The sequence below is a fragment of the Onychostruthus taczanowskii genome, unplaced genomic scaffold (assembly GCF_017590055.1).
Source record: "Onychostruthus taczanowskii isolate IOZ18803 unplaced genomic scaffold, ASM1759005v1 scaffold58, whole genome shotgun sequence".
Lineage (NCBI taxonomy): Eukaryota > Metazoa > Chordata > Aves > Passeriformes > Passeridae > Onychostruthus > Onychostruthus taczanowskii.
Genome location: NW_024503457.1, coordinates 4,800,656 through 4,814,369, shown reverse-complemented (window position 1 = coordinate 4,814,369; position 13,714 = coordinate 4,800,656). Strand labels below are relative to the sequence as shown.

Here is a 13,714-nt window from a genome sequence, read left to right as displayed (position 1 = left end):
TGAGGGGGAATTTTACAGAGACAGTGTTGACTGTGCTGTTGTTGTCTGTGCTGGCACTCCTTAGCAGTAGCCAAGGACTGATGTGTTACCAGCACCTTTCCAGCTTCCCATACAAAGCACAGCACTTTGAGGGCTGCTGGGAAGAAAATTAGCCCTGTCTCAGCCAGACCCAGTACACCCAATCATTAACATATTTGGAATTATAACAATGTTTGTGATATACAGAATATGTATATGTATGTGGTATAAATATATATATATGCCAATCTTGTTTGCCTCACCTCTTTTACAGAAATCTTAAGGCCTAAGGAGGAGATAAAATGTTCTGCTGATCATTGTTCTTGTCATATGCAAACTCATTCATAGTTGGTCCAAAGGCTGACTTTTAAATGTCAGGGGTGAAAAACGTTGAGGTTAGTATGCTCCCCAGGGCATAAGAGTGAGAGGAACTGCTAAAGATGTTATGCAGTAATTCAGACAGTTTACTTTGTGTAAAAAGAACTTCAGTTTCAGTTTACTTTTATGCTCTCATAGTACTGGTTTTTTTTCCATATTCCAGTCCTTCTGTGGATTCTGTTCATTACATTTACTGTTAGGAGATTTGAGGAACAAAATTTTGCAACTGTATGGGTTTTTACCTAACCACTTGCATTTTCTTAGCAAATTGCTTATTTTAACTTGTGCTAGAACATTAATAAATAACTGAAATGAAAATGTAGGCAATTCTTATGATAAACAATATAATTTAAAATAATTTATATTTCATGTTGTTTATATACTGGAGAATTTTTTTTTTCAGATGAGTTCAGTGGCCTGAGTTGCAGTCTGGTTGGTTTAGTCAGCTCTCTTCAGGGGAAGTAATAGGTTGCTTCTAAATTGCACAGTTGTGGGAGTTAACAGATTGTTGTGAACCTGACTGTAGAAAGTCAACTCCACAAAGATGTTTTATCTCTTTTCTCTTATTACATTGTGCTAATATTTTTGTTTAAAAGTGTACAGAATGTTGTATAAATTGGTTTAGCTATATTTTTACTGTAGCTGTCTCATTGGTTCATTTCTTTTTCCATGGTCAGATAGGAGGACTGTCAGTTCAGTTACATCCTTTTCGATTTATTTTTTGCTCTCCATACCCATTACCAGTATTCAATCCATGTTTGTTTTCTGGAGGATGCCCACCTTTCCCTTACTACAAAGACTGACTGATAAAAGCAGAGTCAAGGGAGCAAGTCCTGCAATGTTCTTTCAGTCATGGTGTTCTTTTCCTTTAATCTGGGACTTCAGATGAGTGCCATAACATTCAACTTGATCCTTTGGTCTATGAATGTAATGAGTGCTCTATAAAGGCATCTACCTTGCTTTTCATTAAGGAAAAGGGTAAGATATCTATTCCTGCTCATTTAATAGGGAAGAAAGATTTCAGTACCACAGCTTTTGAAGGTTTCCTTACTTTAGTTACAGAAAGCAGGCTACCAGGCCATGGTGTTCAGTTTTTAGTCCCATCTCTAAGCTATGACCCTTATGAAGACAGATCTAAAACCAAAACTTCTGTGACAGAATTGTCATAAAAAGTAGCTTTAGTATCTTGTTAAATGCTGAATGGTTTGTGATAGATTTCTACAAATGCACAGTGCTCTGACTGTCTTTGAAATTTTGATGGCAAAACATATTAACTGCTACATGCCAGTGTTTCAGTTTAGTCAAATGGCATCTAATGTATTTATTGCTTAACAAAGCCCTTACCATCTCCCATTATAATTACTGTGAAAATGAATGTTTGATAATTAAAGTAATTGTTACTTCTAATTATCCAGATTGTTATAGTATGAAACAGTGGCTTCTAGGCCATCTTCATACCCCAAAGCTCCCTCTCTAAGAATACAAATTTCTTTCCTCGGCAGACCTTGTTTCTAGGACAGTGTTGCAGCACATTGTTCAAGAGAAATCCTGGACACCAGACTTGAAACACTTTGTGGAAACAATCTAGTAATAAGTAGCATGACCTCATCAAGAAAATTTGTTCTGTGGGTGTTGAAGAACATCACGTCATTGGTATTAAATCACCTTGTAGCTGAATACTTGTCATATACAATCTTGTTCAATAGTGTTCTTCCTGTCTTCTCACACAGCTTATTGTGTTTCTTTTAAACTTGTAAATCAGTTAAAAAGGTTTCAAATGATGTAGTGAGTTTATATTCACCTATCAAAAATACCATTGTTAACTGCAGTCTGGTTCATGCCTGATTTGAACCCTGTTGGCAGAGAGCTCCCTGCCTCGCTTTCACATTTTGCACTTTTATACAAAGACCTCATATGTCCTAAATTCCTCCTGCAGTGATACCTGACTGCTGTCAAGTTGATTTGTGTTTTCCCCTTTTTCAGCCTTAAGTTCATTCAATGAAATCAAAACTTACCTGCTCACTGGACATTACAAACATTGGCATTTGCTTTAAATAAAACTTAAATATACTTTGTCTTCAAGCTTATTTCTGTTTTGCGGAGAGTATATTTTATATTAGTGTGTACTTATTCACAAATCAAAATGAGAACACCTTCAAAAAAAAAGTCTGAAAATGATGCTCTCAAGTTTACTGTAAGTTATGGCGCATTCTGGTAGGGCTTAAGTGTGATTTCTTTACCATATTGACATAACTGAAGAATTTCAATAACTGCAAAAGTGAGCTGTATTTACATATACACTGAACCTTACTTTTAATTTCAACTTTCTTTTAAGAAGAAAATATTCTGGTCATGGATAACCAAGTCTGCGTCCAGGTGTAGTCTCATAGAAAAGTTAATGAAACCAGTGAAAATAAAAGGATTTTCTCCATAGTAAGAAGCTGTGCTTATTTACATGTAAACTGAAGTCTTCTTATGTGGACCATCTATAGGGCACTTCTTTTTTCCTTTTTGCTGGAATGCTTCCATAACTGATCCTAGGAATTCTACAAGGTGCACTGTAGGTACTTCTAAAAAGTCAATGGTCAGAATTTGGCAAGAAAACTCAAACCTACCCCTTTCTGTTTCCTCTTGATTATTAGCATTTTGAGACTTCACAGATTACAAGCAGTGAAGGCATGGAGTAAAAAATGCCCGTATGTTTAAACAGATTAAAATTCAACATTTTCCAGCATATTACCTTTACTGGTAACTTTGTAGGATTGCAGCTTTGCAGTGAGTTTATTCTGCAGTACTGAAAGCATAAAAATGTCAAGTTGGTGAATATTGTACTAAGGTAGGATTCCCCTCACCTGTATGAAAAGCAGATGTGAAATTGTCCTGAGGACTTGTTTTTTGAAGCTATAGTGATAGAAGTGATTTACAGCTCACATGGCATGAACATTGAAATTCAAATGATTTAAAAGGAAATCCTTCCTCTATTATCCTATCTTGCCTTTGCAATTTTTTTTTATTCATTCTTCTGAGAATAGTGGATAATTGTGTTGTATTAATAGACATTTTAGTTTAATATTTTAACCACAGATAAGGATCTCTAACTCTGTTAAATGCAGACTAGATAATGCTAGGACCCACCTATATGTGCTGAAAGCAAGCAAGTGCACCAAAACTTTGCACACATTTTTGTTAATTCGGTTAAAATTTAGTTTGAATACTTTGATTTTGATGAAATTCATTTAGTATGAAGTACCCTTCTCTAATAACAAATAGCATCTGTGTCATTATTTTCTCCCTCTTCTGGTAACAGTCATGTAATGCTTAGCCATTCAGAATTTTGGACCCCTGTCTCATCCACTCCAAAACAATAAATAGAAGGAACCATTAAATACAAAGTTATGTAGAGCCAAGTAGCCATTTCAGAATTAAAGTTTCACTGTTCATTTTGGGAAATGTGGTACCTAAGCAGCATATAATTTTGAAGGTAGATGTGAATGCTAACTTTTAAAAATTATTTTATGCTAAAAAGAGTTGTTTATATCAGTATTTGGATATGCACATCCCCTTTCCAGTCAATTTAAGTGATGAAATCTTTAGAACATTGAAATTTATTTAAGTAAGATCTTGTTTGCTCTTATTTAGTAAACTTGCATATTTTTAATTAAAAGTTTACAGTTTTATAGTTTTCCATAAAATTATTTAAGTAGGAAAAATATTTCTATGCATATTTTGTTTTGTATTTGACTATAAGAACTACTGTACTTTTTAGCCAGCTTTTTTTGGATCAACATCATAATTGATATAATTACATAAAGAAAGGCTTTCCTTGGAAGTGGAAATTTAAAATTGTGTATTTTGAGTAACATCTGTGCATTGTCAGAGCTCAGACTTTACATACCTGCTCACTTGCAATCTAATGTTACAGAACTACAGGTGATGCCAAGCGATGTTTTTTTATGTTAAGGTTTTCTTTGAGTTTGTGTTTGGAGCAAAGCTTCATCAGGTGTGTGCTGACAGAGTTGTGATTCCTTCTGTGATTCTGATATTTCATTGAGCCTTTTCTGGCTTCTTGAACAAAGTAACCCATAGCAGTGTACAACTTCAATTTTAAGTGCTACCTAGGTTATTTGTAAAATGTTTTTTTCTCTCTGTCAGGCCTCATCAGAATCAGTCTTTAATGGTAAGGCCATGCTGATTGTTCATATGCAAACTGAGTTCAATCAGCACAGCAAAAGATTTCATCCTCTGATGATCAAATCCATGCTTTGATCCACTGATAATCAGTGATTTTCTAGGAAAAAAATGTATGTTGATTATCAGCATATCAACTTTATGCTTCTGCTATTCTAGCAAGTAAGATAATTCTGATTTCCATGTCTTTTATATCTGCTGCATTCTAAGTAGGCAGTTCCAGCATGGAATTTCATTAGACTATTCCTACCTTTATGTCGTAGTCATTAACTAGTACACCAGATAAGCAGAATTGCAAAAATCAGTGTTTAAAACTGAAGTTCATTTGTAGTGAATTCCTTGCACAGCACATCTTCCAGCCATCCTACTAACCCCCATTTTCTGCAATATAATATCATGTGTTGCTTTTTCAAATGGTATTGATGTATAGATTAGTTATAACTGCTGTAGCATTTATTTACCAGACAGAAATACCTGACTATTCTGCCTCAACAACTGTAGTTCCTAGACGCATACCTACAGATAAACCTATAGTAGATTTTATTTTCTTTTTTATTTCTCAGCTTTAGTTCCTGAAAGTATCTTTAGATTTTTACTGAAGGGCACATATGTTCAGTTTTCCATTTTTTAGTCCAAATCCAAAAAATATATTGCATTGACTGTTCTCTCCTTGCAAAGTGCTGCTTCCTGACTTGTTTTTTTACCAGTCTGGAGGGTTTTTACTTGTTTTTTACCCACCAAACAGTGCACTCTTCCACACATTGAGCAGCCAGTTTTTTCTGGAGAATGCTGTGAGAAACGGTGTCAAAGGTTTTCCTGAAGTCTAGGTAAACCATATCCACAGTCTTTTCCTCATCCACCAAGCAGGTTACTTGGCCGTAGATGGAGATGAGGTTGGTCAGGCAGGACCTGCCTTTCATAAACCCGTGTTTGTGCTGGTTGGGCCTGATCCCTGCACATGCCATGTGGGGGCACTCAGAATGACCTGCTCCGTGACCTACCCTGGCACCAAGGTTGGGCTGACAGGCCTCTAAATCATCCTTCTGGCCCTTCTTGTAGATGGTGGTCACATTTGCCAGTCTCCAGGTACCTGAGCCTTTCCCCTTTAACCAGAACTGCTGGTAAATGATGGAATGTGGCTTGGTGAGCATTTCCCACTGGCTCCCTCAGTACCCTTTGGTGGATCCCATCTGGTCCCATAGGCTTGTCTGTGTGTCTAAGTGGTGTATCAGGTCACTGACCATTTCCCCTTGGATTATAGGAGCTTCCTTCTGCTCTCTGTCCCTGTCTTCCAGCTCAGGAGGCTGGGTACCTGGAAAACAACTGGTCTTGTTATTAAAGACTGAGCCAGTGGAGGCATTAGGTAGTCTTTTCCTCATCCTTTGCTATGTTTCCACCACAGCCAGTAAAGATGGTGATACTCTTGGTGGGGGCACTGCTGCATCATTCACTTGCAGGGCTGAGACCTGTTCTCCTTTCTCCCAGCACATCCTCTCTCAATTAGAAAACGAGGCAAAACTGTAATCGTTGATTTGTTAAAATATTAACTTAGAGTTGGCATTTTATTTCCTGAATTGACATAGCTTTAGGTATGAAACAGAATTTTCTGGGTAACTATAGCTGGTGAGATTTTATGCTGTGTGACTGATTACTTTGAGGGTAAATTTCATATGAATCCTGTCAACAATGATAAATTGCTTAGTGTTCGTTGCAGTCTACCCATCAGGCTAAGTTAATGCAACTACAGCACGCTCCAGTTTTTTAAGGATACCACTGGAGGCTTTTGCAGATTATTTTAAATTGTGACAAAGTCCTGGCAGGAGAAATTCCAATTATATTTTTCTAAAATAGTTGAAGAAAAGCAAAATCTATGCAGAAACTAAGCCACCAAAATATTTAAAAATATGAAGCTTATTATTTGTAGTTAATCAGCTAGATTAACTAATCATGCATTTAAATTATGTATTTGTTTTGTTCATTTTCTGATTGCTTAGAATATAATCTTCAAAAGCTTATCTGAATTGGATATATACACAGTGTACAGAAAGTACTTTTTTCAGTTGGGTTTCACATGATTAACTTTGCCAACATTTAGACCATGTTAGCTTTTCTGTTTTATAGGAAAAATCTTCTGTCTTAAAAGTAATGTTGTCTTTTATGTTAATTTGTAAACATCAAAGTCAGAACATTGTTACAACGTGTGTGTGTGTGTTGTTTTCTTAATGTATATATTTAAGGAACCAGTAAACGCAGGGTGGCAGAAATATTCAGGTCAGCTAAATATGGTATTTGTTTACCCTGCAGAAAAGGAATTAAAAGCATTTTTTGGCTATTTAAGGGTATTTGCAGGAATAAATTGTAGGATTGCCCTGTTCATCCAAGGAGTCTTTGTTACCTTCAGATCTCTCATGAATCAGAGGTCAGATGAGTCAGCAGTCATGCTAAAAGAGTTTTTTAAAGCCATTTTTTGTCTTAACAGGCAATAGAAAGAAGGAAAGCCTTTCTTCTCAGTTTGTTTCTTGAATGTCAAATATTCTCACACATTTATTTATTCTTTTCTTTCCTTTCTGATAAGCGTCTTTGGTAAGTAAAAGATACTGTTTCAAGTTTTTGTTGTTAAAACACATTTCATCAGGGGTGCAGTGCAGGTTGATAGGACTGACCGTTTCTGTTTCTTGGGAATAGGCAATCATTTGGGGGAACTGTGGCAAATTTTAGAGGAATCTCTAAAATTTGTAGCTCCACAGAATTACTATAAAGTTACAGACTACATAATTTGTAGTCCTAGATTTTCATTGCTTTAGAGAAGGTTATCTCTTCCTGCTATTTCACAGAAATTTTACTTCAAGCACTCTTCAATGATAGAAATATTTGGTCAGGAAGCACTCTTAAGATCGTGATTGTGTTCACTGGGCTTTGCTTATTTGCTGTTTCTATTCATAGTTTTGTCTCCACTTTTCATGGATTTTAACAAGCTAGACTCACTAGGGCATTACAGCATCATACCAGAAGTGAAATTTTAGTTAATTATTTTTCCAGGTTTAAGACTCTGCTGTATGTACTTAACCCCAGATTTCTGCCACAGAGAGCAGTGACTCAATAAAGAGCCCTAAGTCTTGAGTGTATGTCAGTCACGTATCACTAAATGTAGCACATGTGGTGAACTCATCTAAGGATTTTCTGGTTGCTGTAATTGACAGATAGTCCTGAGGTTTTTTATATGACAGATTCTGAAAAATAATACCTTCTGCAGAGAAAGAACAGAAATACTGAAAAAAAATATCAAAAGTGTTGTGCCTTGAAGACCACAAGCTAAAATAAAATGAGAAATAGTATCTTTACTTATCTTTTTTTCACTTTTTACTGCTTTCTTTCCTACTTTACTTTCATTCTGGTTTTATATTTATTACTGTTACAATTTAGAAACAGCAAATTCTAACTGGAAGTAGTACTAAAACAGAGAGGACAACGTGCATAAAACCATAGGTGTATTGAACATGGTAGGAAGAATGCAAGAAACATGGAAGTAGATGTAAACAGAAAAGCAAATAAATTTATAGTGATTTATTGCCTTGATAATGCATATCTCTTTGACTAATTGTTGTTTTGCATTGCTTTGGGTGAAGAACAGAGGACATTTCAGCTATACAAACCACAAAACATCTGCCTGCCTTTTCCAAACTTTACAGAACGTCAGTTGTTGTTGTTGCTTTTTATTGCTGCAAGGTTGGCCTCTTGCTACCAAACTCTGTTATTATCCTGCATCTGTATGATTTCCATCCACACATTCCATTACGTATGTTGTGGATCCCATCTGTTGAGTCCAGCGTTTTAAGTCAAAGGAGCAAAAGTACCTCAGCTGAAAAGAGAGGAAAGATTATTTATAGCTGCAGTTTCTCTGATTCGTGATAGAGGCATTTGCTGTTCCTCAGTCTCTTCATTTGAGGGTATAAACCAGCAAAGGCCCACAAGTCTCATGAGTTCCCTGTGTATCAGAGAGGTGGCACTTGGTCATTTGTTGGAATAGAAATAACTGGGTCCTTACTGAATATTCAGCATAAATGCAGAGTGCAGAAAATTAGTTATCTAGGCTCTCAGGCTGACTTAAATGCCAAGTTGATTTCATTTTTAAGCCCTTTTTCAAAAAGTTTTCTGTAGCATTTCTTCAGATTTTTTTCAGTAAACCTTCTGAAATAAATTAAAACCTTGAAGTCACTCCAAGGCTACTTGTTGCATTTAATAAGTCATATGTCCTTGAATGAGGAAAAGGAAAATTTGGACCAAAACATACATCCAGCCCTTTTTGTACTGATAAAAACATCTTGATATCCTATTTATAAATTACACTATTCAGGATATGAATTTTTCTTAATGTCTTTTTTGTTGACTTATGCTGTAATTTGCATATTGTGGTTTCTTAATAAGGGGAACACATTAAATATTTTAACATTGTGCAATTAAAATATTTCCTTGCATGTGTATTCTCATAATGCAAATGCCCTGTGGTATATGAAAGTCTGTTAATTCTAAAGAAAAACAAATTGTTACTTCTTTTCTTTATGTTTTTGCTATAAATTAATCTATAATATGAGAATCAAGAATCAGGTAACCAGGGAACAGATTTAACGTTATTTTGAAGTTACTAGATTTTGGGAAACAGGGTAGAGGGGAATGCTTTTCAGTGTGACATAAAAACTCATCCACTACTTTAAGGGAGGGGTTTTTGTGTTTAATTGTTGTACAGATCTTACTTTTACCTCTTACTTACTGTGTTTTGCCTCTTAATTACTGTGTTTACTCTTTTGAAACTGAGTATAGGGACAGTATGCTAAAAATGAAAGACTCTCAGGTCTCACACAATCTCTTATATGTACTGTCCCTGCCCATGTGATCTGCAGCAGTTTAAAATAGTTCTTTCTGAGTCTTTTTGCTCAGCTTAATGTTCCCCTCCCATGGTCTGAAGGAAAAAATCATGATAAATGAGCATTGCATAAACATTTTCATTGCAAGATTTTTTATTTGAGTTTAATATTATTCTGTTTCCTTTTTTCCCTTTGTTCTCAAGAGAATAGACACTGCTTTAATTCAAGGATCAGTAGTGTCGGAACTCTTAGGAACCTGCATTTTTTCAGTTTCTAGTTTCATCTGAGTTTTGCATCACATGTTCAACAGAAACTGAAATATTTGGTGGTTGTAATTATTGCACAACATGAAGCATTTTAGGCATTCTAAAGGTATCAATAGCAGTTATATTTTGCTCTGCACTGAACTCTGTGATACAGTTTTTAAATAATTTTCTTTTCCAGGTTCCTTACAGCCTTTCCTGGAAGCCTGCAGTAATGAATCCTTCTTCCGCACTTGCTCTGTATTGCTTCGAAGTTCTAAGCTAGATATTGCAGTTTTGGAGAAGCTCTGTGTTATACTGCAAAAACTTTCCAGAATAAAGTAACCCTTTATTACTATTATTCTGTTAGCTATTATTAGGTTAATGAACTTGGTGACCTTTATCTTTTTTCTTTTCCAAAAACTCATCTCTATTTTTCTGTTTATTCCCTCCACCATATACAATGCTGGACTTTTAATTGTAGCAGTTAAATTTTCAGTCACAGAGATTTAAAACAAGCCTCTCAATTAGTGCATAAATCAGTTCAATTTGCAGAGTACAAACTAGAAAAAAAGCCTCACAATATAGACTTAAAGAGGAATTATTCCTTACGTCTGCAGGTGACAAAAATGCTTAGAAGGATTCTCTTAGATTCTTCTAAGATTCTCTTAGAAGAGAATCCTAGACTTTCAGTTTTACTCAGATACCTAGTAGTAAGCTCCTTTGAAAATTTAGTCTTATCTTTGACTTGCAGTCAAGCTTCATCTGTTTTTATTTCCTTCAAAAAATTTAAGATTTTGAGCCAGTTAAGCCTTTTTGGGAATATTCAACTTTTTAAACTGTGTTGCTTACTGATTATTGGCTTATTGTAACAAAGGTTATCATATCTATAATGTGCTGCTGAGCTTCACTGGCACATTGCTCAGTGGGGTTGTTTCATTTACGTAAGGGGATATCTAAACTGAGGAATTTTTACATTGGGCTTAAAGCTGTTGACAAAACGGAGGTTTTCATTTCTTGTAAGGAATAAAATTGAACTCTAGGAAAAAGGGGTTTCCTATAAAATAATCTAATATAAATTATAACTGGCATTTACTAGTGAAAGTAAAATTGGCTCATAAATCCTATTTTTTTAAAATTTATTTTCTCTGAAATCTTGTTTCACATGAGTGAAAAGCCCTGTTACAGACTTTCCTTGAGCTTCCATTATACTATGTGTACACATCACTTACTCAAGAAAACTGATAATTTTTATTAATTTTTGCCAAATTTTTCTCACCATGCATTGATAACCTTATGTTTAGAAACATACAAAGAAGAATTTTATTAAATACTCAAAATAATGCACACTTAACTTCATTAAAAATATATTTTCTGTAGCATCTTTAGTGTTTATATGAAACCTCTCCATTTTAAATTGACAATTATTTTATTCAAAATCTTTTGCAGAAGCAATAAGAAGCTGTTTGAATTGTTTGGTCTTCATCGAATGTTCCAAGAACTGCGTAGAACTGTAGATCCAGATCACACCTTTCTCTGCATAAACCTCAATTCAATTCTGCTGAATTTGGAATTCTTGAGAAGTAACTCTCTTGACTCCAGTCTAAGCACAAGTCAATAGCATGAGCTTTCGATCTAAGTATTGTTCTGTATAAATTATACCAGCTGCCTATGTTGTTGCTTAAAATTTGGAGGTTTTTTTTTTTTACTGAGTTGTATAAATATGTTAAGCAGCACCTCAGTACTGTGTATTTGCTGTGTATCGTGTGGATTCTCACTTATGTTTCACTCATTCTTAAAAAGGAAAATGAAAAACTTTGTAATATGCTAGATGGCTCTCTTCAGTATTTTCTACAGAAGTGAAATGATGCTGCTGTTGTGAATGACTCATGCAATGTCAGCAATTGAATACTTAGAGTAAGCAGATCAGAAATACCAGTCTTTCCTTACAGGTATGAATCTTAGTTACTTTTGACTCTTCAGAGACTTTTGTAAATTCTTTAATTTATTTTATGGTTGATAAGTAGCAGGCAGGTATCTTAGAAGATTATCTTTTGATAAATCTGCAGTTTTAATGATTAAAACCAGATTTTAATTTAACGTAACTAGATGTATTGAATAAGAAATTTTGTTGGTTTGATTTCTGAATTTTCTTAGAGTTTGTTTGATCTTTTCTTGTATTTAAGTAACATTTAGTATTTTATCCTGCCTTGTATAGTGCAACTTTGGATGGTAATATCTTTGCAAATGTAAATAAAGCATTTCTTAAAATGTAAGAATAGTAATCTGTAACATAAAATTATTTTATTGCTTCTGCTGTATTTTGTTTTAATTTGCAATACAATCTTCATGGTACCCATGTTTCTTTTCTGAGTATGAATATATTTTTTGTCTGCCACAGTTCAGTGTTTAGAAATTCTTACAAATTTGAAATAGGATACTTTTAAAAATTAAAATTAGTCTTCTATTGGTTATTTGTACTGTAAGTACTGAAAACCTGTATTTTTAAAATTGAAAATGCAGTTAAAGCTTAAAGATATGCTGTATTTCAGTCTTTGACTAACACTGACATCAGTGTAAAACTTCAGAGTTTTAATTTTTCATTTTTTGCCTTTTTTCTATTTGTTTTTGGTTTGGTGATTTTTGGTTGGTGGGTTGGGGTGGTGGTTTTTTTTAATTTTTTTTGATTTTTGATTTTTTTGGGGGGTGGAATTTTTTGTTATTGTTCTTTTTTACCAGAAGTCTTTGAACTGGCCTTTAAAATTGAATTCTAACTGCAAATATTTTTCTAGCAAGTTGACTTAACATTTCTAACAAGCTGTTCTATGAAAGGAGTCTACACCAGATTTGGCACCAAGTATTTCTAGAAGAGTGAGCACTGTGCACTCTCTTGGCAGGAAACCAGCTCTAGGTAATTTTTAAATAACACTAATCACAGCTAAAAGAATTTTCTGATAATCAATTACATTTTGAAATAAGTATTTCTTCATCAGTAGTTTTGGGTTTCTGTCAAATTTACCAGCAGTGCAAAAGCTTGCATATATCTTTGGCTGGAGACAAAATCCTGTTATTTAGGAAGAATATTCCCAGTCCTCATGTGCTTCTCCATCTACTACCATTTAAAAATACTACAAAAATCAATAACCAAAAAAACCTGTAGAAAGTTGCTAGCTTTCTTATCTCCACAAGAATGTTGATTATGCTCTTAGTTTTCAGCCTTCCTTGCTGTAGTTTAATCTACTAATCTTCCTGGGATCCCAATTTAACACAAGGTGGTCATCTAATAATGGCAAATGCATTTAAAAGAGACACATTGAGTACGGTGTGGTTTTTAATATTGGTCCCATGTGGTTTATATACAGTATTGTTTACACTCTAAAAAGTTGAATCACAGCTAATTTCAAGTTTTTATATCTCAATGTTAGGTTTCTGTTAAAATGCAAAATAAAAGGGTTTTCCAGTCTGTTAAATATTGATGCATTATACTGATGACCTAAGCATTAGACTAGTCATTTTGATCTTATGCAAATTTTTCAAGGCCAGGTTAGATGGGGCATTGAGACACTTGGTCTGGTGAGAGGCGTCCCTGCCCTGAACATCTGCCTTTTGAGCCAGCCTACCCCAGTTGTTCACACCAGCCCTTGTCATGGCCTTGCTCAAACATCCCCATCCTGTTATCATTCCCGAGTGACCTTGGCAGTCTCTGTTGGGAAGAGAGGAAGCCAGTTGCATTCCCTGCTGTCATTTGTGGGTTTGTCTTAGGTTTTGGAAATGATAGATTTCTGTCAAGTTGGCCACACTTTGGGCATCTCTTTGTGTTGTCTTTCCCTCACAGATGGAATCCAGAATTTTCTGGAGATTCTTCTGCTTTTGTGGCATTTAGACACTATGAGTATCTGCATTTCTTCTACTTCACCTTTCTTCCAGAAAGCTGTCTACAAGAAGAGCTATTTGAAAAAGTTAACTGTACCTCTAGCTATTTCCTGCAGCTCCCTATTCTTTAAGGAAACATGCTGTATGTGATCT

The 13,714-nt window shown here is 34.9% G+C and overlaps 1 protein-coding gene across 1 annotated transcript in view; it reads left to right on the top strand.

Annotated features, from left to right (window-relative positions):
- The window catches only part of CCDC138 (coiled-coil domain containing 138), a 30,610-nt gene extending 19,301 nt beyond the window's left edge, over window positions 1-11,309 (top strand). The window contains exons 13-14 of the mRNA XM_041418029.1: window positions 9,891-10,029; window positions 11,138-11,309. Of these exons, the coding sequence (XP_041273963.1) occupies window positions 9,891-10,029; window positions 11,138-11,309 (311 nt within the window). The remainder of the gene's footprint in view (window positions 1-9,890; window positions 10,030-11,137) is intronic.
- Window positions 11,310-13,714: the final 2,405 nt, after the last annotated feature.